The sequence below is a fragment of the Acyrthosiphon pisum genome, chromosome A3 (assembly GCF_005508785.2).
Source record: "Acyrthosiphon pisum isolate AL4f chromosome A3, pea_aphid_22Mar2018_4r6ur, whole genome shotgun sequence".
NCBI lineage: Eukaryota > Metazoa > Arthropoda > Insecta > Hemiptera > Aphididae > Acyrthosiphon > Acyrthosiphon pisum.
Window position 1 is genome coordinate 51629 of NC_042496.1, and position 25554 is coordinate 77182.

Below are 25554 nucleotides of genomic sequence, written 5' to 3' on the forward strand. Positions count from 1 at the left end.
TTTAAACGTTAAGTATTATACAAGTAATAATATATTTTATCAAAAGAATAATATAAAGAAATTTAAATTTTGAGTTTTCTATAAACATAAAACTATCCTAATCTTTGATCAATTGATAAACGTAATTAGAGCATTAAATAATACGTAGTGTAAATTAAAAAAAAACAGTTTCTACTATGTTAAATCAAATAAATCGTAAAACATCTTTTTCATCATAATGTATGCCGTACCAAAAATATGCGTTGTGATATTTTAACGATTTCCTCTTTGGGTTAAACTGATGTTTTTATTTAAAATTATTTTTTAACGTTAAAACAGTCTGTTTTTACGAATTTCTTTCCTGATTAATTACACTTTTAGATTCTGGACGGGGGAGAAGTAGCTATTTTCAGTTGTTTTTAAAATAATCGTTTTTATTTTCACAAAATACTTGATTTTAATTTTTTTTGTTCCATGTAAATGTATACAAGTCATTAATAAATACACTATATTATTATAATATCAAAAATTGCGTAATACATGGTCGTACATTTTACAATAAGTACTGTTAATTAATCTTAAGTCAACCTGTAAAGCAGTTGGTTGACGTTTAGCGTTCTTATTATCTAAAATTGAACTATACGAATCTCCCACTTAATTAATTTCATGCAAGTACTCTCGTTTTACACATATGACACCATAAAACTTCATCGTCACCGATATGTTTTTTTAAAATTTAAACCAAGTCTTAAAATCTGTCAGTATATATTCGTTTTTTTATCCATCTGGGTGAAGTATTGAAAAATACGCTTGTTTCTATAATGATACGTTGATACGAGTATTTATATACTATTTTAATTTTTAGATTCTGAGTGGAACGATGAATGTATTGATTTTACAATGATGTGTGTTTTTTTTTTATTTTTTTTTTGTGTCTGTCATCACCTTTTAGTACAGTAAAAGTGCTTGAATTTTCTTCAACAGTACCTTTTTTGATAGGAAAGTGAATCTAGTTGGTACTTTGGGGGGTCAAAAGTAAAATTTTTCCAATAGTTTTCAAAAGCGCCGTGAAAAACAAAAGAAAATTAAGGAAAAACGGGAATTTTTACGCAAAATCTGTTTTCGAGAAAATTGATTTTGGTTTTTGGTGTAACTTTAAAACGAAAGACTGTAGATACATGAAATTTTCACTGGTTGTTTATATTTCCGTTTTCTATACATGATAACATTTTCAAAATATTTTGATTTATTTTGAGCTGTTTACGGATAATTTCAGGTTCCAATTTAATTAGTTTTTTTTTCTATGAATGTCAATAAAACTTTATTTGTTGAGTAAAAATACTTGAAAATTTAATACAAGGCTCCTACTATATTATTACAATGACATTTGAAAAATATTAAAAATCCTTAGTCACCGTTTTTTTTTATTAGCATTTAAAGTTTAAAAATTGACAAAATATGGAAAAAATCACGAAAATTACCTAATTATTTTGAGTTTATAATTCGTAATTTCTATAAATATCAATAAAGTTTTATCTATTGGGCCAAAAAGTGTAAAAAATTAATACAGGGCTCCTCATACATTGTTACAATAGCAGTTGAAAAATATTACAAATACATAGGCACAATTATTTTTTATAAGCATTTGAAGTTAAAATCTTGACAAAATTTACCAAATTTAAAATTGAATAATTATTTTGTAGTTAAAAATGTATAAAATGTTCAACTTTTATATCTAAGGATTAAAAATTTAAAACAAGGTTCCACGTAAATATTTAATTCTGTTACCAAAAATTCTAAGAAATACATAAGCACAGTTTATTTTTATAGTAATTTTAAGTTCAAATTTAGACGAAATTACATATTAAAAAACCTGGAATAACTATTTTAGATATTTTGTTGTGATTGTATAATATTATTTGTGGGTACTTGAAACTTCTAAAGTATACTATTATATATCTATGATAGTACCACGGTTTGTTGTTGATGTATAACGCGTTACCTAATGGATATTGTGATATGATTAATTTGGAATTTATTATTGCTATATAGATAAGTATAGATACTATAGATAAGTATACCTATAATAGGTATGTCTAATATCTAGACTGACAAACCGTCTCCGCTCAGAATCGTCTTTCTTATACAGTGATATTATATCATTGAATTCAAATTTAATACTATCCATTATACAGTGACCCACTTGTAACCTACTGTACAGCAGAGTGACATCCACTTACCCACCTTTTTTTTGTTGTGTTCGTAATATTGTCAGGAGAAGGTTCTTAACTCTTAAGTAAGATCATTTTAAGAAAATCAACCGGAAAAGTAGGAAATCAGGATGTAGGTGTCATCTGTCCAATCAGAACAGAAACTAAATAATTTATAGTATTCATAATCAATGATAATAATATATTTTTGTTTATTGTAACTTGTAAGGTTGCTATTGGTCATGATTGAATAATTAATATAATTTTAGACCTGTAGCTTAGAAAAAATGGTATTCACTAGACTATATTTTCGACACATGCACATCGTAATACCAACGTGTTAATAAAACATTACATACTTATAAGTTATAATATTACCAATGTATTTCACCTTAGGTAACTTTTGCCCGGGTAGCCGGGTGGGATTGCTAGTAATATATAAGTATCAGTGTTACACCTCTGTAATTACGTAACAGTGCCTAGCTAAAAGTGCCTAGTAAAAGTGCCTAGCTAATAATGTAGGTTATATAATATAGACCAGGGGTGGCCAGCGAGAGAGACTCGCGAGCCACCAAATATATTAATAAAAATTGAAGAGCCAAGATGTAAAAAAAAATGGTCATATAATTATATATTATATGACCTTTTTTTGGTAAAACCTATAAGGCACATGCAAGGCACAAAAAAAATATTATCAATATTACTGACATAAAAATATAATTATGATTCTGTTTGTGTGAATAATAACTGTCGGCTATATTATTCTATATCAATATTAAAACACCTAAAGCCTAAAACTGTGTGTATTATGCATTAACCTAACCGAAAACGTACACACCACTTTACATGACCCTTCTTTGCAAGTATATTATATTATTATAATAGTATTGGTACAATTATAGCGTTATAACGACTAAATCTATACGTCATTTTTGTTTTAAAATTCCCATTTATTTCTAAACTGACGTGTTATTTACTTTTATTCTTCGAATTACTTATATTTATAAAAGTAAGTAGTAAGTACATACATGTATATATAAATATAAAACCCTCTTCTCAGAATAGATTTTTATTATTTTTAATAATAATATAAAATCAATCATGAGTATTAAATTTTTTTTTCGTTTTTTGGATCAAATGCATGTATACTGTACACGATTTTTTTCTCTATGTTAAACATATAGATAAACTTAAACAATACCTATATAGATATCTACATGAATTACATATTATAATTTATAAGTATTCAATATCTACTATCTAGATAGATTTATCTGATAGGTTATTAGGTCGCATGTTGTATCGAATATATTGTGATGTTAATAGCAGAATCACTTTTCACTTAGTGACCACAAAATCTAGACTATTTTCATTACGAAGAATTTTGTAATAATTATTTATATTGTATTTAATTTATCATTAATTATTTTTGGATCATATTCAACATTTGTTCTTTATAATTAATAATTTAAGGCCATTATATTGTATAAATGTGACTTAACCTAACCAGAGGTACCTACTACACGTTAATTAATGATAGATTAGGATTTAGAGTACACTATAATAATATACGATAAGTCGATAATGTCTTAAAGGGTATAGTATAATTTAAAAAAGTTCATAGGTAGTAATTCAGTAATCAAAATTATTGTCAAAGTTAATAATATTAAAATTGTATTATACTATAAACTAGAAAACAAAACATCGCACTATGTATAGTAACTAAAAAACGCGATGCCGACAATTTTTGTCACACACAATATTATGATGCCCGTCTAAATATTCATAAAATCAGAATTTGAATAAACTCACAACTATTAGGGAAAAATGGATGTGAATACCATGGTGAATCATCCTATACGTATATAGTATATAATATTGATCAAAACCTAGTGTTGTTCGGCATTTTGACGAAATACGCGATTTTGTCCAACGGTATCTTGTAGTTGTGTATCCACCTGGACCCCTTTCTCAAGCTGCCCTCGATTCCATCCTTCCAAACACCAGCCGGCAGGTACACCTCGCGCTCTGTGGCTCCTGGTCGCAGAATGGGCGCCACGATGACTTCTTCGCCTATGGAGAACTCGTCTTTCACGATGTAGCACGTCGTGTCCGAGGGGTCCAACATCCACAGCGGCCTTATCAGCGGCACTGCGGTTTCCAGAGCTTCCTGAACGTACCGCTTCAGCAATGGATTAATCTGCGCACAAATCGAATGCACATAATATGATATTTTATGGTTAGCCGCGCGATGATAAGTCTCATCGATTTAAGCTAAACCATAATCGTCTGTAATGGAAGGGGGGAGGGGAAATGGTCGTTCGGAAACATAATAAAAACATGATATACTGTAGCTATCTTCATACCTACATAATGTGTGATCGCACGACACGAGTACCTATTTCAATATGTTATAACAATATACACACTGATATTTTACGACGCCCCTACAATTGAATTATCATCGTCGTCACAGTAAATATACTAATATTTATTCCTGAAGTTTGTGTACGTAATTGAATAAAATGTACGGCATAAGACCATAATAACGTTATAACGATATCGACAACAACGTTATGGTTGATAGGATTACGGGCGCGCAGTGATCAAAAACTTTTGCAAGTGCGTACGTGTATAATACGCTTCTGGTTGTATCCATTAGCAGTGTGTGTTCAAATTGCAGTCATGAGACTCCGGTGAAATTGTAGATTATTGGCCGTTATCAACCGAAGTGGCAAGACTTTTATAACTAAGACGTGACTCCCGGCGTGAAACTTTTCACTACGTTCGTTTTGAATTTGCCACTTTTATCATATTCACTCTTCTCTTAAGCTTCCACTAAGACGTAGCGTGTATACATCGTGCGCAAATAATCGAATTTAATGTTTTGCACCAGTATTATGATAAAAACTCTAGAAACAAAATGCTCGGTGGGGAGTTAAAATGACCGTAAAAAACAGCTATAAATGATTTAACTACCGAACAAAATGGATCTTGGCCAGATTTCAAAAAATACATTTTCCGTAGCAGTTAGTTATATCTTACGACACGAAGTTTGAAATAGAAATCATCGACAATAAAAATAACTTACTGTTTGCTGTCGAAGAGACGTCAAGTTTTTCGTCAACTGGAGTACTTGCGGGTCACAATCGCTGGGCAGCCTCGCATACCTAATTACCGGCAAGAACGTAGCCAACTGCATCCATCTCATTACCAGTTCTCGACTCTCGTTATAGTTTTGTCCACGTTGCTTGCATTCCTTCATCGATTGGGTCTCCAAGAGTTCTATCGACGGATTGTCTGAATAAAATGAAAATGAAATGCGCGCGTGATATTACACGGAGGATGTAGAGGGCTCGTTACCTGGCGGAAGCAGTGCGTGCAACGAAACGTTACCGACTTGAAAGTCTCCACCTACAGGCCCAGGCAACAGGAACGGATATCCGACTATTCCGTATGTGAGCATGGTCGGTATGATCACCTGAAGAGAGTCCCAAGTAGAGGCCAGTGACAGTAACGACACGAAAATTGGAGCCGGTGGCCGACTGATGGCTGAAGAGACGCCAAACACGTTTACGCTGTCCGAAACGGTCTGCGTGAAGAGCGATTTGTAGTAGTCCGGATTCGTTAAGTTCTCGGCAAACAGATAGTGTCGAGGTAAGTCGTAAGCGGATCCTGAGTTTAAAAAGTAAAGAAAAAAATGAGAAAAAACATTCACACGTGGTGCGTTATTAGATATTTCAAAATGTAGGTTCCACGTGTCTACTTAGTACTTACCCATGTCCAAGTAGAAAGCGTCAAATTGATATCTTTCTACGAGGTCTTTCAATTGCTGCTGTAACCATGGTCCGCAGTTTTTGTTGGTTATGTCCAACATTCCAGCACTTTGTACAGTTTTGTATCTGGTCAGGGCCGGCACATCTCGTTCGTTTCCAATTTGTCTGACCTGGATAAAAACGGGTCAATATCACGATGGTTAAAATATTACTATTCATATCTAAATATTATAGCCACAAGTTATTTCACTCTTGGTGCTCACGAGAATACCCTCTTTGACGGCTTTTGCAAAATTTCTCGACTCAGTGCTGATGAACGGTTGTATGGTGACTACAATGCGGAAACCTCTCCTGTGGATTATGTTGATTGTCTCTTTCATGGTCGGAAATCTTTTTTGGTCCAGCGAAAAATCACCCATTTCCGCTTGCCAAAATTCATTCAGCAACACGTGTCCTACAAATTACAACGGTTGAATGAATGATATCTAATAACCGAAAATTTATGAACTAAAAAAATACTTGTTGAATAATATGATGCAAATAATCAAGGAAATTTTTATTTGTGTTTTAGGTATTATTATCAAATTTCGTTATAAAAAACAGGTAAGTCGATGTCGCTCTGCTATGCAGCATGTGATAAGTGGGTCACTGCAGAAAGCATTGTATTAAACTTGAATTTAATGATATAATACTCACACGATTCCGGTTCTTAATGAATTACCACTAACGGGCAATGACTTTACCTTGTTTTATGAAACCCAGCGTGATGATGTCCTCGGTGTAGTTGACCATCGTGGACTCGTTGAGCAGTTCTTTCCTGGGCGGCGCCAGTTGCCAGACGGGCTCCGTGAGCAGCGAGTTTATGATCTCGGTGTCCGATGCCTTTAGCCCGTCCCACAACATTTTCTCGGAGAGGGCTGTGTGCAGTGTCTTCATGTTTCGCGCCGAGCATATAGTGTAGTTCAGGACGGGCAGGTCAGCCGTCCGGCGGTAGGCGAAGTCGTCGTGGCTCGCCTGAACGGACGATGATTATTCACAAATATTATTATTTCAAAAAATAAAACACGAAAACCACCCGCTGTACCACACGCGCCTTTTCCCCGGCGACACGAACCTTTATGCACAGCCTGTTGTCGCGGCCGGCGTTTATGGACACGTGTAGTGGCGTGTTTGAGTGCACCGTGATCGCCACTCCTTTGGAGTTGATAAAGTACCGGCCGAGCACGCTGCCCCATCGATGCCTGCCGACGTGTCCGGTTATGAAAGGCGACATTTCCACCCTCCCCAACTGGACCGGCCATGCCATGCCCAACGTTCTCCCGCCCCCGTACCTGCATAATACGTCCAACACGTTTCCAATCACAAGGTTGATATCAAAATATTTTTATCTCAATATATATCATGCAGTAACATTTTGTCTTGTCGTAAAAATATTTGTATTAAGTTTATTTTATAAACGCCGCATTATAATATTATGAGTTATGACTATTATTTTGATTGACGTACGTTTCCGCACATTTTCACGACCAACCGTTTGTATACAGTGTACAGCGTATACTGTATATAATGTAATACGATAGTAAGTTATTTGATGTGTTCTGGTAACACTCAACGCAATAGCTATTAACTGTACGCATTCTCGTCGATCGTCGCTTTTCGTATAATAACATTTTACAAATTTCATCACAAAACGTGGTTAGTGAACTGATGTTAACGTGCGTGTGGTGGTTGGGGAGGGGGTCGGTTGGCCATAAAAGGTTTACGGGCGGTGGGCATATATCGTCGAGTATATACAACTATGCAATATGCATAAACGGATTTTCGGAAATGCACTTTGAGACTTCGGCGTGAAATAAAATTTATGTCTTCCCGGGGGTTGAGAGTCCACAACATTGTAGCGAGGGTTCGCGCGTTCGGCGCGGTATCGATTGCCGCGGTGGCGTACATAATAATATATTAACACACGGTGTGGAATTCCGCTGCAGCGCCATGGCGCCATTATATATTATTGGCCAGGTACCTAGAGTCATTATTATTATTATTAAACCGACGCTCGCGTGCGTTGCTTTGTATACTATTTTCCGATAACCGGTCGCCACATTACGATATGATAATAATATTATTACGTTATTCGACTAACCAATGGCCGTATTGTTCACCGTCCTCGTAACAGTCTATGGGGTTGTATTTATCCGTCAGGCTGAACCATTCCACCGTGTAGCAGTTCAGGCCCTCCGGTCTTTCCTCGTGGGACAGATACAATCTGGCCTTTTGCATCCATTCGAAACACTGCGCGTTTGGAGGCGTACGGTGCTCCGCCAGGCAATCGAAAGCCTTCTCTCTCTCCGCCAGGTCCACGCCGAGGTAACCGAACGCTATCTCGTGCCCGTCGACACCGAATAATCGCAAGAAACGGTCGTCCTTGTTGAACCTCGTGTACTTGAAATATGCTTTCTGCGCACAACACACAAACAACACGTGACTATTATAATGTATTATTATATACGCGCGACACGAAATAATATTATTGTACATGCGACCGCGCACACTTCGTAAATCGTATGTTTAGTAAGTCGCCGTTCGAGGGTGGGCGAGTTTATGAAAACAATGAACTTGATTTAGGTAGTTAAAGATAAGATAAGTTAAGATGAGTCAATGCTAATGACGTTTAACTAACAAATTACATATATTATATATTGAGACTATACAGTATACAAGTTTTAAGATGATGTTAGAAAAATATATTAAAATTTCATTCGATAGAAAAAATATCAATTAAATTAACACTATTAGGTAACGCGTGCCTATATATTATAGTGATCAACTTTCTTAAAGCTTTTAATTGTCCATTTATTCTACATAGTACGCATGTTGTTGTAGAGGTTAGGCAATTGAATGTTAGTGTTTAATAAATGATTTATTTATTTGTATTATCGTGAATATTATCGTCCGGTGTACATAAAAAAAGTATAAAATCATTATTTTTTAATCTTAACCACAGATATAGACATCTATAAACACAATTTTTACTTTAGTATTTATCCAACAATATCTCTCATGGTTTTTTTTAATTAACAGAATAAATATCTATGGTGTTACTTAATTAAATTAAAGGTAATTTAAACTAGTTGAAATTATACTCATTAAGTAAATTAGAAAATTATTTATAGAGAAAAATTTTAAAAACCATTATTTTTGAACTGTATACATATATAGTTAACGCTCTCCTTTAAATACGCGTTTCCATCGTTACAGTATACTTTAATTTTGAAACTATTACTCAATACGAAGACTTTGATAGTATCTACGATGATACTTTGCTCACCTGCAGCACGTGACGGTCGTAATAGACATGAGCAAGTTTCAGCACGCAGACTATCACGATGAACAAAAATATAATAAATGCCCGCAACTTGTAGTCGGCTTGCACTTCTTTGTTTTTTGACATTTTTTGTATATTCATCTGTGATACAATTTATGTTTATTATTTTTAAATATATATTAATGTATTCCATAAAATTAAATTAAAATATATAACAAAAATATTGTTAAAACTCACCAAAAGTTTTTCTCTCAGCAAACTCGATATTGAGTTTACACTTGTAAGTGAATTCACTGACATATCTGTGTCATCCAAAGTCCCGTACTTGTCTGAGTCCGATTGCGATGCTGTCGAGGATCTCCTAGTCACGTGAATCATCGGTGATCTAAATTCATTAAAAATGTTTCTCACTAAATTATATATATATATACATATTTAAATATGTTTAGTATTGTTATAACTGACATAAAAACTCTCAAATTGTAGTAATGACTAATGAAATAAAGTTGTTTTACGGGTCAGCACAAACAATGAATTCGGGTAAAAGATGTATATAGTCTAATTGTGAAGCCAAAGTTAAATGAAAACTAATATTTATTACCTTTCAAAAATTGCAAGAATTAATTGCCACTGCGCGTTTTTTTTTGTGAAGATTTTTACAATTGTTTATGAAATTAAGTTTGATTTATAATTAATTTAAAGCTAAAAATACGATAATTATTTTCTAGTTTTTCATTGAAGTAATTTATTCGATTTGTTCAGGATTTCCGTTTAAATTGTTTACAAATACCATGCTTACATTATTATTGTATTCTCAAGCATAAAATTAAAATATAATTTTCAGATAAATACGATATGGGTGTATATTATAATTTATAACTGTAAGCTTCAAAAAAACCATAATTTTCTGAATGAAAATATCATATTATATACAATATATCTAATTAATTGAATTATTAAAACATTTACTAATGATTTAAATAATTCATAAAATAGTACTTTTAGTTATTGTATTATAATTAAATGAATAGTACAGTATTGTATAGCCATTAAATCTAATAAATAAAGTGTAAATAATAAATATTATTCAGCAAAAACTTGGATAAAAAAAATTGAAATTTATGCATAAAAAACGTCCCTTTAACAAGACATGCACTGATGTTTGAGTGTGTAAAAAAATACCTATTGCCTTTCGTCTAGTGGGTTGTTGGTTTCGACATGACATCAGTTTTTACGGTTTATTTTCATTCGACATGGTATCTGTATTTAAATCACTAGATAAAAATGGTAAAAATATTAAAAATAATAACGTACAAAAAAGGACCAGAAAATGTCTTCTATCAATTTGAATATATATGAATATTATGTTTATTTATGTGTGTGATTGTTATCAAAATAGGTTTGACCGCTCTAGGGTACAGGAAACGTTTCGATTACATTTTAAAAACGAAACAAAACTACCTTTATTCGCATACCCAAAGCTTCGGGTCCCTATACGTTGTGCTGTAGTTCTATTGTCCTTTAAACGCCGACGTTTTTTTCAAGTATATTATTATATTATACAAGTCAACGATTTGTGATTTTCTTCTTTATTTACTATCCTTCATTTTCACAACGAGACATACGCGTATCTAACCCATACTCCACGACACACGACACTGTCTGCCTGCGCCTTTACTATCAAAATAAAATGCTCAACGTGTACCCGAATCATCTGTTCGTTTCCGTCTCTCGAGATATCGGCGACGCAACATGACACTTTATTTTAATGTAGGTACGCATATTATATTATGTACATACTTTAATACTTATAACGATTTACCAACATACGCGCATGCCGCATGGTGTCGTCAGTGAAAATTTTAAATTAACACGTGATGTTAGTAATTATTCTAATAAATTTAATGTGACGGCGGAGAAACGCTTAATTAATTAACGAGTTTAACAGTATAATAATGTGGACTGGTCCGTTTGATGATTTTCAAAATTCTCTAAAATCTATATGAAAGACTAAAAAGCTAAAACGAGTTTTTAATATTTACACGATCAATCGGTAAATTTAAATGTCACGTAAATGAGTCCTTAACTCAAACTGCAGTCGATCGTATACTATTTCCGACCGTGCTCCAAAGGTGAAACAAACATAAAGTAACTATGTATAATGTATATACTAAATACACGAACTTCTCTGTATTTTTTTATTGATATAAATATATATGTATATTATTACTTCTTTATAGACCCTTTTTTATACCAAAACATTATAACTTCATTTTCTGAATTATTTCTACAAATTATGCGTGATTGAATATTGAATCAATTGAAACGGCTTACTATAATTATTGAAATGACTTTTCTTCAATTGAAACCATTGTTGTTTGGTTTTTTTTATTAACTTTACAGCAAGAACAATATTTTGTGAGACTAATTAGGTAACAAAAGGGGAAATGTATACTTGCACGATTGCAATATATTGTATTGACGGTCAGTATAGGGTTAAATACTTATTTTAAAAAGGAAAACAACAATGAAAATATCTTTATGATATTTCAATTTGTATCCCGATGGCGAAGTAATTTGATTATAACTGTATTAACTGTATTAGTTGTTACTTATTGTAACACAATAAGAAATATATTATTATACAAAAATATTATTAGTAAATTAACGCATGTAACTGGTTTCAAACAAGTGCATTTTTGGTACGAATATAATTTTTACTAAATATTAATTTGTTACGACTATAAACCACAAGAAATACTGAAAATTAATTTATTTTTCATGTACTGTATAAAGATACATAATATTATATTATATACAATTATAAATAGTATATCAGTTTTTATTTTATATAGAAAATTCACAAAAGATTGTTTTTTAATCATTTTAGACCACTGTTAGGGTTAGTAGGGTTTTGTATAAGTTTAGATAATATTATATCATAATATAGTAAATAATTAAATAGTATATTCTATTTATATTTTAATTTATACTTTCAACATATTTTGTCACTTGAATCATAATTATTTCGTCAATATACTTAAAAATAAACTTTATACAATATTATACTTAATAAATAATAAATATTATTAATATTATAATATTAATTAATTAAATACCTTTATAAAAATGAACTAATAAATGCCTTAATATAAGTATCTATATTGCCTATACGATGCACCGTGTTACAAATCTTTTTTATATAAAAATTATAATGCAATGATGTAGGACCTATATTGTAGGTCACAAAGTCACCTGATGTTGTTGGTAACTCATCTCTCTAGATGTATCATATCTATTATTGTTATGAATTTAAAATAAGATTCTTATCTGGGCTCGGGTACACAAAATAATGTTTTTTTTTTATTTTTGATACGTTAAACATAAAGGAATGTCTATAAAAAACAACTGTTAATTTAAGGTCCACAAAAGCCCAGTATACTCCGTGTCCATTTATACATATTAGATTCTGAGCGGAGCGATGAATGTATTGATTTCACAATGATATGTGTTTTTTTTTTTATATTAAATCTGTAAAAAAATCTAAATCTCGTCCTTTGTGTAATTCCAAGTTCTATGGGATAATATAATAAATATATAATATACCTTGCTATTTGAATTAAAGCCAATAATTGAACACTATTGAACTAAATTAACACTTTGAATGGTATCCTTTGTTACTGATATTGTGACAATTATTATTTTTATAAAGCAGAATACTTTATAAAAAATGTAGCAGCTTACAAATAACAAAAAAATGATTCAAGCATAAAATTATGCACTGTTAAAATGTAAAATTGTCATGAAAAACTAGTTTGACAAAAGTAAATATAAATATATGTTTTACTTTACAAAAACATAAAACCCAATCATATGACTGTGTACTTATATTTATATCGAGAATTCGATAACAATAAAAACGAACTCTTTTTAGAAAATAACCAAATGTATACAAATTACAGTTTTGTTTTAGTACACATAAACATTTCTTCATGTAACAAACGTATGGATGTCTAACTCATGAAGTCTAATAAATCTAAATTTTGAAAAACCGGCGTGGTAACATTCAACAAGTGTTATTTAAAGTGGTCAAATTTAAAGCATGCTCATTGTGCACATTCATCATTCCACTATATTTAATCACGTACAATTTAACATATTTACTGAAACTTATTCGACAGTTCAAATAAAATATTATGAAATTGTTTGATCGTGAAAATAATAATACACTGAAGAAGATAAAAAGTTTTTTCGAATCTATAATAATATTCTGTTTATATGCTTTATATGCATAATGAGTATAAATAAAAGTAAGACATACTATTCTAATGTAATACGGAATTTTACTACAAAATAAAACATAATATTTATGAATTAAAAGTATTTAAAACGCATAAGAATATTTCATTATGTGGTTCACCTAAATATTAACCTTTTACATTTTATCGTATTTATTCGAAAAGTATATGGATAGAAAAATTATCAAAAGGTCAAAATTTATCAGAAATATAAAATAATATTAATTACCTAGGTAGTTCAATTTAAAATCATCAGAAGTATAATAAATCGAGTGCTGTTATCAAAGAAACGTTGACGACTATAGTGAATATATTTTTAATAATATATAGGTTATAATATGAATAGCTGCGTTATTATAGCATACGGTTCATTTACGAGTCATAAAATGTAAAAAAATACCTAATTCAGATTTATATTTAGTTGATGGTAGCAATAGCACAACCACTCGTATAAAGTTAAAAACTAGGCCAACCAATGATACTTTATATTTTCTACGTTTACTATTTTTAAAAATTTTATATTTTTTTATTGGTTAGACAAAATACAAAATAAAAACACGAAAAATCCATTACGCAATTTGAGGTCACCTTTGTGTATAGCTTAATGATATAACACAAGAATCAATATTTATAATGTTTATTAAAACATACAGATACAATGTCAAATAAAATGAAAAGTTATTCAAATTTGTGTGTCCCGGTTTTAATCCAGGGCCATTAATATAGCCGGATTTAACGAAGCAAGTGTTTCTAATCAAACACCGAACAGCTTAATAGTGTAACGACTAACGATGAAAATAATAATTGTTATTGTTGTTGTTAATAATAAATTATAGACAATAGTACACTAAAATAGTATTGTTTTGTGTTTTTAGTGTCTTACAATCGGTGATAGAAATGAAAACTTATTAAAACGCAAATGACAATCCTCGGATTCGAAAGCGCTTGTTGTCATCGTGGTGTACGCGTAAATCAAATTATGCATGTTTAATATACATATAATAATATAATAAACATTCAATTATGTAATATAATACTACAGATGTAATACATATTACCAGAATAATGAACCTCTTACTGGCTGTATGAGGCAGGCCAATCTAGACACCTCCTTCTCCTATTTTAATTGATTATGTTACTTCCTAATTACAAATTAGTTTTTTTACCCTAGGTATATTCTGGGCCCTACACGCGTGTCGTCAGTGGGGTCCAGTATTTATATGAATATTGTATATGGAATAAAATAAAATAAAAATAAATAAATAAATATAGTATATTATTATTAAATATTCATATTATGTATATTTTCGCAAAATGTAAATAGCAATTACCTACTGTATTGTATTTTAATTGTGAATCCACCCATCATTTTAAATAAAATGAAAATAGTATAACATAGTTTAATTTGATTTGAGTTTAGCGTGTTATCTCGTACAGTTTTACTTCGGGCTTTGGTGTAGATGTATGCAACGCACGTTTCCACATTAAAACATGTTGTGTTTCTTTAAGCAATGATCATTGATTTTCAGGTAAACCGAGTATCGTAGTATCTATACTTCGTGTATATTCATAATTTATTTATTATAGTTCAGTGCAACGCAAACTGCAGTGATAGATAAACTTCTGCCATTTCCGGAAACTTTATGTCAGTCAACATCGGCGTCAACTTTGCAGGCCTGCTTTCGTGTGTTTGTGAATGCCGTTTGCAGTGTATACGGTTTCGTCTGACTCCACGGTAAACTTACATAAATAGAAAGAGTCGTAGAAACTTTATAAAAAAAAATCACTAGTCACTACTCACTACGCAAATCAACTTTGCATGCATTTTACGATATTCCTCGCCATTGATGAACATTCCCAGGAATTCACTACATGTTAATTTACAGATAATTACCTTATTCTGGCTAGCAGCAAGATAATATTTACGGCTTTTCGAACTTATGAAGAAATAGTAAACAGTATCAAGGATAATAATAAAACAAGTATATATAAGTGTTTAAAACTTTTTTTAAATTTTTAAATTGGGTTTTTCAAGGAATCCATCTCAACAACATTTTATTAGTCGAAGGAATATATCGTATGACTACATTTTTATGAGGAGTGATATATTATTTATTCGTTTTAGAGGTTTTTTGCCTGTTACAAAAACTGAATTATAACCGTCGGATATCAAGCTTATGATACACAATACATGATTAATAGTATTTTTACAAAGAGTACAATAATAAAACGATAATTGGTCATTGATTCGCAGAGCTTGTAAAAATATCTACCTATAACACATAATAGATATCTGATGTTCAAATTTCGACGAAATTTCTATTTTAAAACAAAATATAAAGATTCTAAGTCATTTTGTAGTAATTCAAAAATATTATTCGTAGGGAATTGACACTTTTTGTCGTTACATTACTATAGATAATAATATTTTTTAAATATTAGTGTAATCTGCTATATTTCTAATATATCTAAGAATATATAAAATATGATTTAATATCTTTTTTAATATCTACATAGGCTGACAAACCATCTATCCAGTCTCCACTCAGTTAATCGTACACAAGACATATCGTAAAATTCCTTTGAACATGCATTACTGCAGTGATGAGTGAACAGTGAACACACTACAACATTTGCTGTACTCTATGACGAGGACGCACCTATAATACAGAATGTTTTTTTTTGTTATAATATATTTTTGTTACAACCTGTTTTGTAGGAAACAAAAATGTAACAAAAATATGTGACAAAAAAAAAGCGACGCTATTTAAACGTATGACAAAAATTGTGAAAATGATGTGGTTAATAAATAATTTAAGAATTATTAACTAAGGAAATTCCCAAAAGTAATATTTTGAAAAAAAATATTACGTTTTAAATTAATTTACTCAAAAAATAATTGATATTTTGAAAAATTAATTACTTGACTTAGATACATTTTATCTAAGTCAAGTAGTTCATTTTATAACATGTAATGGTTTTACCATCAGAATGGTTCTTATAATTAGATTTACAAATTCGTTATTTTGTATTTTTCCAAAATATTAAAAACATTTTTTTCAGTACCAATTAAAAAATAAAAAATAATTTTTTATATTGTATGTGTAGCGAAAATGACTAAACATTTTATATAAAAATAAAAAAATATTGATTAGAACAAAAGTTAATTAATCTGTCAGGTCTTCCTAGCTGTTACATCCTACCTATATATGGTTGTATAGCAGAGCGAGTTCCACTGTTTTCTTTTTATTATGTTGCATTATTAATTTTTTATGAAACTGCTCAAGAAGGTAGCTATATTAAAACTTAAAAATTGTTGATTAATAGTATCTATTATAATTTGATTCTATGCAGCTAATGGCTATGCACTTTTATCTCAAAAATATGTTTAATGTGCTTAAGCTTAAATAGGAGTTAGGTTCTAAATTTTAAAAAAAATAACTGACATAGGTATTAAGTCAATAAGGCGTCTTGTAAAAATGCATAAAATAATAATAACAATACCTATGTGTCGTCTAAATTCGCTTTATGATATAATGCGAATATAGTCAGACTGGCGACTTTAAATTCATTAATTGTTAAAAAAAAATTAATTTAAAACGCTGAAGAAGTTTAGTTACCAACATTTCATTATATTATACAATCAATCGAACCGAATGTAAATAAAAATTAGAAACTATAATATAAGTAAGAATTAATATTTATTTTTATCAGTGTTTTTAACCATTTGGTAATTTATTGTTGTATAATATATATAATATATATAATAATGGAAAATATTAAACAGTGCTTGTTTTTATGATTATAATATATAATTTGTTTTATTCATATTAAATCATATAACAAGTTTTTGGAATCAATAAGTCCAATTTTAGTTTGTAAACGAACTGTACATGGAGTTGAACAATTACATAAATAAAATTGGTTGCCACATTTTTAGAATATATTATAATATAATAATATATTCTACATAGTGTTCTACTTGTTCATAAAATATGAACAAATTGTTCGTCGTATAAATTTTTTTTCCCCTCTATTCAAATCCAATAATATTATGTCAGTACCTACCTAGCATTACGTTATTATATAATATTAAAATGTTATTGCACGACTATCCTTGTTTACCTATGTTTAAACAACAAACATCGTTTTTCAGCGGACTGCGACGTCACAACTCACAACGAGTTCTCGACAAAACACTCGCGGGCCGTCGTGGTCGTTTAACTTCGATTTAAATAACTCTGAGCATTTTCGTAAAATTAAAATCCGTGGTCTTCTTATCGCGTGGCACGCACCCTCGGACTGTCGCTGTTGTTATTATCATGAAATATTATATTATGTATGTACGAATATTATTTACGGTGAAAACGAGCGAATTGCGTGCGCCAACAATATAGGTAATAATTATAACGGCATACCACAATGCGCGCATTGTAATAATATCGCGGACACGAATCTTTGGTGACACCACCAAGTAATCATAACTGCCTACCTATGATTTTAGATAGGTATAACCACTATCGCATAACTTGGGAAGATCTCCCATAGTCCCATCTCCGAAAACTGGGCGTCGTTGTATAGTTAATACCGGGGCGTATCCTGAGTTTAATTTTGGGGGAGGCTGGTAATCACCATAAATTATAATGTCGTAGGGCTCAATTCGCAATATTATTGTTACTCCATTTTTTCGATTTTGGGATTATTTGTGATTACAATGAAGAAAAAAACGCATCGTATGATAAACGCGTCATAACTCCAATTTTATAATTTTATCCTCCGTGAAATTGATAGTTAGAAATCGTCATATCTCCAGTGCACAATGTAAATAATACGGTTTCGAAATGTGAGTCTTGACTCGACGTCGAAAAGTGAGTTGTAATTTGAATGGCTTTTAATGCGGGCATTTTTTAAAAATAATTCTGTGTTGTAACGGTATACGCGTTAAAACTTTAAGAACGAATAAAGTTTACTTTTCAAGCTATTTTTTGGAATTTTTTTTTGGAAATGTTAGTATTTTTATGCTATACGTGTTGGTGGAATGAGAATTTACCTATCCTACTAACTTTATATGTTATTGTTAATAGACCACGCGTACCTAAAACTTAATTGTTGGTTTTACATGGTTTATTAACAATACAAATATTATTAATACATTATTAATGATGATATTATAATGTGATAAAAATGTATGACTTTGTAGGTACTACAATATATAGGTATTAAGGCCTTGTACTATTTTTGATATTTTTGTGTAAGTACCTACTAAGAAATTTCAGATCTTTAAACTGTAATAAGTTCAAAATGTGTTTACACGCTTAATTTGATCGCTAAAAAAAATTTAGTCTAACTTAATTTGTAAGTTATGGTCAAAAACTGAATACAACTAATCTAATTAAAGAATTAAAATTTTTTTGAATCGATTTTTTAAAATATTATAATTTTTTTATTCAACGTGTTGGTAAATTCTGATTTCATCAACACGTTTAGCATAAAAATACTAACATTTCTAAAATAAAATTTCCAAAATCTCGCTTGGGAAGTAAATTACATTCAATCCTAAAGCTTTAATGCGTATAGCACTACACAGAAAAACTATTTAAAGAATCGGCCTTCTTAGAGCTCCTGGCGGACATTGCCCAAATTAAATGCCATAAAACAAAGACTCATACATTTCATAATTAAAGATAGGAAGTGCTCACACTGTATTATCTACATCATCCTCTGATGTTATTTTTTTAAGACCTAGATAAATTCCTATATCTGTATTATCATTGTAATAAATTATGAAGATACGACCTTTGCAAAGTAGGGAATTAGGCCGAGGAAATGGTCAAAACATTTTTTCCTCTGCTGTAAATTTACTATTTTGGACTTACGATAATCGAAAATAATCCGACAATATGTAAAACCACAAGGTACAAAATATTGAAAAAAAAAATTATTTGTATACTCGTTTAGGCTGTTTAAAATAAAAAGTTCACAAAGAGCATCGTGAATGGAAGTGAAAAATCATTTTCAATTTTCAATTTTTAAAAATAATTCTTTTGCACAAATTTTTTTTTCATTATCCATATGGTTACGGAAAAGTTTTCCGGGAAACTAATTACACCATAATAACCATTAATGAACTTTAAAGTCTATAACCTAAATGCATATGTCACTATATGTTTTCCATAATGACACTCGGTGGTGCTGAAATGTAAACAAAAAATAGTGTAAGGACAGTATCACTTCATAAGTACGTAATATTTTTTTACTCCTTTGTTTCTTTAATCCATTATCATATTTAGAGTTCTAAATTTGGAAAATAGGTTTAGGAAATTATATTTTTTTATTGTATTATATTTATCTACCTATTACTTTAATAATTTCATATTTTAATGTATTTTTTGTATAAACTATGTGTAAAATATTTACACATTTTATTAAACATTGTTCTGCTAATAAATTAGAAAATATTTTCTGAATTATTTTATATATTCGATAAATTAAAGTAATCAATCTATGGGTTTACTAAAATAATAATAATATACAATAAAAAAAAATTTAGAAAACAATTTTTCCATCTAAAAATTCTTATACTTATTCAATTTTTTGTTTGAAAAACAGTATACATAATTATTAATTATACTAGTCATCCGTTACCGAGTTTAATATTATTGTTTTATTTTTCAATAGGTACCAAATAGATATAATTATTAGGCAGACCTTTGTCGTATGGGTAGAACGAAAAGTTTCCCGTATTTTGTCTAGGTAAAAATATGTCATTGACGGATAAATGATAATATTATAAGAACTGTAAATGTATAAAAAAAAACCTTTTAATACTGATGTAAATAAAAATATAGTCTCCCGGTTTAAGATTTTCACAATTCGTGGTGGAAGCTGTAGAGCCTTCAGCTCCCTTTCACCCTTTCACCACCACCATACGCCCCTGGTTATATAATATTATAATATTATTGTTATTTATTATTATCATCCTCGTTGCGCGTTGGTCGACCATTGTCGTCCTGTAATAATTTATAATAATATATTGCACGTAACGATGTCGAGCTCACTTACACTGGTCTTGGCTGAGTACTGTGATGCGTCCGGTAATTGACGGCCACGTCTTCCAACATGTCACTGAAGGTCTCACTGGAGTCATATCCGTTAAGTCTGACCCTTTCCGGAGTGAGCTGAACAAAGAAAAAAACCACATAAACGCGTGAGATAGTTTTTTATTGTACACAGCAAAATATGTTTTTTGAATTAACAGTTTTTTTCACATTTTAAATTATATTATGAACACTTTACAATGCTATGGTGTTACTTGAATGCGTTAATGCCTCGAAACGCGTTAATTCAAGTTTGGCCACAAACGAATACGATAGGTACCTATGCATTATAGGCACCTGTAATAGAAATCTATAAAACTATATTAACCGGTGGTTCGTTGGTTGTACGAGGGTTCGGCGCTCCGAGCTGGCAATAATAATATATATAATATTATGGGCGATGTGCAATGTGCGCATAGTGCACGTGTGTTAATTAACGTGTACTTAATTAGTGGAATTAAATAAATAAATGTGTAGTTATTTGTATATGTCGTAGGTACTTGTGCAGGATTCGTAGTAATGGTAAAATTAAAATGAAGAATCTACAATCATAAACTATTATATTATTCGTTTGATTTTATTTCAAGTATAATATAACGCACATATTATTACATATTAGGTAGTGTATGTAACGAGAAGAAAACCAAGATTTGACGATCTGGAAACAATTAAGAAAATAATTGTTTGTGTTCTGTCTGTATATATAATAATAATACTAATATGAGAAAAACACAATATAATATTATAATTACAATAATTATTTAAAGATTAAAAAAATAACAATTATTTCGTTCCACATAATACATAATATATTATTATAGCGTAATGTATTATCGCATTTGTATAATTTACAAAGATTAGTGATGTATACTTTAGTTAGGACTATTATATTGCCATTGTATAATAAAGTACAAACCATGTGCATAATTATTTTATTTATAATATTCAATTGGTTGTATTTGTTTTATAGTTTGAGGGAAATGTCTGTATTGATATAATATATTAAGTAGGTACTCCCGGGCTTTCACGCGAGTACTCTTATAGTATTATAGCCCCGCAGAGGGGCTCAATAAGTTGACTTCCTTATTGCATAAAATACACATAGATAATAACGATTTATGTTGAACAATAATATCATACACGCGACTCAGTTGTCAATTGTTTTTCTTTAAAATAAAGTGTATTTAAAAAAATTAATATTTCATTTGTACCGTTTTCGTTTTCTGTTTGCGTATATGGTATCTAAGACAACAAACATTAGAAAAGTTTATTTTCCATCATTGACGACCACATTACTGTTAACGATTTGTCGATAAGAATAATGGCAATATTTATACTGTTTTGACGTTATCAAATGTACAATCAACCTAAGCACTTTTATAATAAAGCGTATAAAAAATGCATTTTTTTTAGACACGCAATAACGATTTCTTCATTTGTCGGATTCATAAAAATGAAAGTTACAACGTCTTGATAATAGTTGTATGTAACATATAAAAACCATAACAATAATTAATGATTTAGTGTTAAAACTATTATATATGTATCATATTTTTAATGCACCAAATAACGGTTGTGTATTAATGTATTTGTTTTAATGCAACACTCTTAAAATTGTGTACAAATAATGGACACGTATTAGGTTATTTACTATAGTTGTATTATACCTATTGATAAATATTATATTATGTACAAATCAGAAGCTCGGAAGTTTTGGTATGTTATTTAATCATCGTTTATAAATTATAACGGTAGGTACCTATTACATAGGTATATAACTCAGAAAAACTATGCAAAACTCTGAAATACTTTTTGTATAATATTGTCACATTGAAATACCCTAAAAAATATTTTGCTTTGGAATATGGAATTAAAAATGTTTTTTTTTTATTTAAAAAAAAAAAAACTTAATAATTAAGGATAAAAAAAGATAAATACGTTTTTTTTACAAAAATCAGTTTGGTATTATTGACTTTAAATTATGTAAAAAAACATATCTTCAAATATGTTAAGAGTTTTTGAGTTACCATAATATGAGTTTAAACTATAAAATGAATATCCTAGTATTATTATATAACTGATATGATATACTTGGAATGATAACGATACAAAATTCTAATTTGACTGCACTTATTATAAACACATTAGGATACTATAACTATATAATAATATTCGAATATTCAGATAATGTATTGCATAAATCGAGTTTTTGTTTGACATTTTCTGTAAGATAAATATTTTAAATTGTTTACATAAATTAATGTAAAAACTTTTGAAAATATAAACCATCTCGTTGGCCGATCAAAGAAAATATAGTTATTAGCTTATTACCTACCGGAAATTAGATATCGAGGAGTCAAGGCGTAACTTCGGATGAGATATTACCTGAGGATCATACTCAGCTGGTTCTCCGGTGAAGTTTTCCGAATAGCAACTGTTGTCGGATAGATTTCCCGAAGATTCACTGGAACCGATACAAAAAGGAGTTGGCACGCTATCCATAGTGTTGATGAATTACGAGTGGAACTATTCGTCTCAGGAAAATAAAATTGTGGATTACACTAAGACGTCGTACAATATGAATTACTATCAATTGAGCTCATATGCGACCTTGGTAAGGCCGCGTTCACAGCAGAGAGTAGTTAAATTGACTTTATTATACGACACATTTATGTGCAAGCCAACAATGGGCTAATATTGACGTATCAAACCAAAAAGTTGCGCATTTCGAGGTACAATTTGAAATAATATCCCCTCCCTACCACTAATGTTTCACTGATACATATTTTCACACAAACCATATTTTAGATTCTGAGCATAGCAATGAATGTAAGCGATTTAAAATTTTGTATCTTTCATCAAGTTTTAGAGTATGAAAAATGTTTCGATTTTCCACAAGTTTTTTTAGCCGTTTCAGGTAGACATTTTATTTAAAAAAATATAATATAAATTAAATGTGAATGACTTATAAACGAGTGATCATTTTTTTTATTACGTGATTCATGGAAATGTATAATATAATTAAGTTAAAGATGTTTACACAACTATAATATGTTTATGTAAGACATTCCATAAATATAATAAACTTAACAAAAATCCTCCCTTGTAAAAGTGGATATGTAGGTAATTCGTAATTAATTAAGCATTAGGGTCTTAAATATAAATTTCAAATTATAAACTTTACAGCAGATTATTCAATTTTACTTGAGAATATCATAAAAATATTATGACAATGTCTTCCTAACTGGATATGCATATTATAATATGTACTTATATGTATATACGTACATAATATGAATTATTAATATATAATTTAAATGTACAAAATATAATAATAATAATAATAATAATAATAATAATAATATATTAAATGGAAATAAATAGAAAACCGTATTGAACAATGCGTCAATATACGTCAACCGTCGCTGTAATCCATATCAAGTCATGCGGTTGGCAATTTCAAATCGATTTGCCGAAAAAAAGAAATAATAAAACCTCCCCCTCCGTATCGCGGATCCGTGGCTCGTTGGATATATTATTATGCTCTTCAGGATTTCTCTGACGGCGTGGAAAATTATTTCTATGAGATAAATAAACATTGTCCCTGTTCAGTATTGTCTATATATTATTATACACACGTCATGCGAGCGAAATGGCTCAATGTATATATGTATTATTATTATACGCAAAGGTTTTCGTGATTTGTTTGGTATTTAAATTCCGCACGTACGAATTGTAATGCAATGTCCCCGGCGAGGATTTTCGTCGTGATATCAACCGCCGCCGGACACACGCGTACAACATACTTATATATTCATATTATTGGTATAAACCCTCTTTCCACGAGTCTTCAACGCCAAACAAGAATAACCTATTCTCAAACGGAATGACTTAGGTGCCCGTCTAGGATTATTCGTTGAGCGCGTTCCGTCTAATGCATTTCTAACTACAGCGGATACGCATTACCTGCTATATATTATAGATGGATATTGGATATACTATGGACAGATCGTTTTATATAGTCATACAAATAACTTACGCGCCAAACTCGATTATTTAGAACCAACGACATCACTGAATTTGATTTCAATTAAATATTTAAAATGCCTCGCTTACCGTCGAGGAGGATTTCTCCGCGGAGAAGATCGGGGGGGGGGGGATTTAGTCAGATCACCTATACTTTGAAATTCGCATCCGGCACCTTTGCTACGGTCAATAACAAATATATTCTCAGGTAAGACGTCTTATACGCGGTATTCGTATTTATATGGCAATAGATCTCGTGCCTGCATTAACCCGACGTCTATGAATTAAATTAAAAATGACTGAAAGGATGTCCCATGAACTGTGGAGGCTATAGAACAAATTAATAAACACCCCAGACCGAAATATTATCTTACACGCAGAGATAATATTTTAATCGGAGAACCACTTGGATAATGCTTCCGTTTTATCTAACCAGCCGAATACTACATGGATAAATGATAGTTTCGTCATGAGTTACATTATATCATTACACGTTTTCCCTTTTGATTAGCGGTATTCAGAAAATCGTCATGTTTATAAAATAATCGTTGGTATAAATAATTATAATAATAATATGACGATGACCCAATTCAGTTCTCTATTTTATCATTATACTAGATCAGAAACGATTGAACGATGTATGTTTAGAAACTATTAGACATGACGTTATAACGTATGTACTATTGTTCTAAAAAAAAAAAGATGATAATTGAAAAATGTACCAGCGCAACAATGACTTATCGTTATTGCACTTATTGTCATAACCATGACGATTTATACCGGAAATATAAATCCACACACAATATTGTCGACATCAAAATTTTCGTAAGTAGGTTAGGTTAGGTT

The 25554-nt window shown here is 30.4% G+C and overlaps 1 protein-coding gene across 3 annotated transcripts; it reads right to left on the minus strand.

The window, feature by feature from the left end:
• Positions 1–3609: 3609 nt before the first annotated feature.
• Positions 3610–23253, minus strand: LOC100166509 (myogenesis-regulating glycosidase). 3 transcript variants are annotated; one of them, XM_008187871.3, is made up of 12 exons: positions 23068–23253; positions 20648–20763; positions 9525–9672; positions 9291–9428; positions 8106–8419; positions 7080–7296; positions 6709–6979; positions 6229–6419; positions 5967–6135; positions 5553–5864; positions 5281–5474; positions 3610–4389 (listed from the first exon to the last, which is right to left on the minus strand). In XM_008187871.3, the coding sequence occupies exons 1-12, from the start codon at positions 23182–23184 to the stop codon at positions 4072–4074; spliced, it is 2505 nt and encodes an 834-aa protein (XP_008186093.1). In that variant the 5' UTR covers positions 23185–23253; the 3' UTR covers positions 3610–4071. The 3 variants fall into 3 exon arrangements, with proteins under 3 accessions (XP_008186093.1, XP_016662420.1, XP_001945713.2); XM_001945678.5 differs by having other exon boundaries at positions 3612–4389; positions 5281–5489; positions 23068–23251; XM_016806931.2 differs by lacking the exons at positions 20648–20763; positions 23068–23253 and adding an exon at positions 16113–16216 and having other exon boundaries at positions 3611–4389; positions 5281–5489.
• Positions 23254–25554: the final 2301 nt, after the last annotated feature.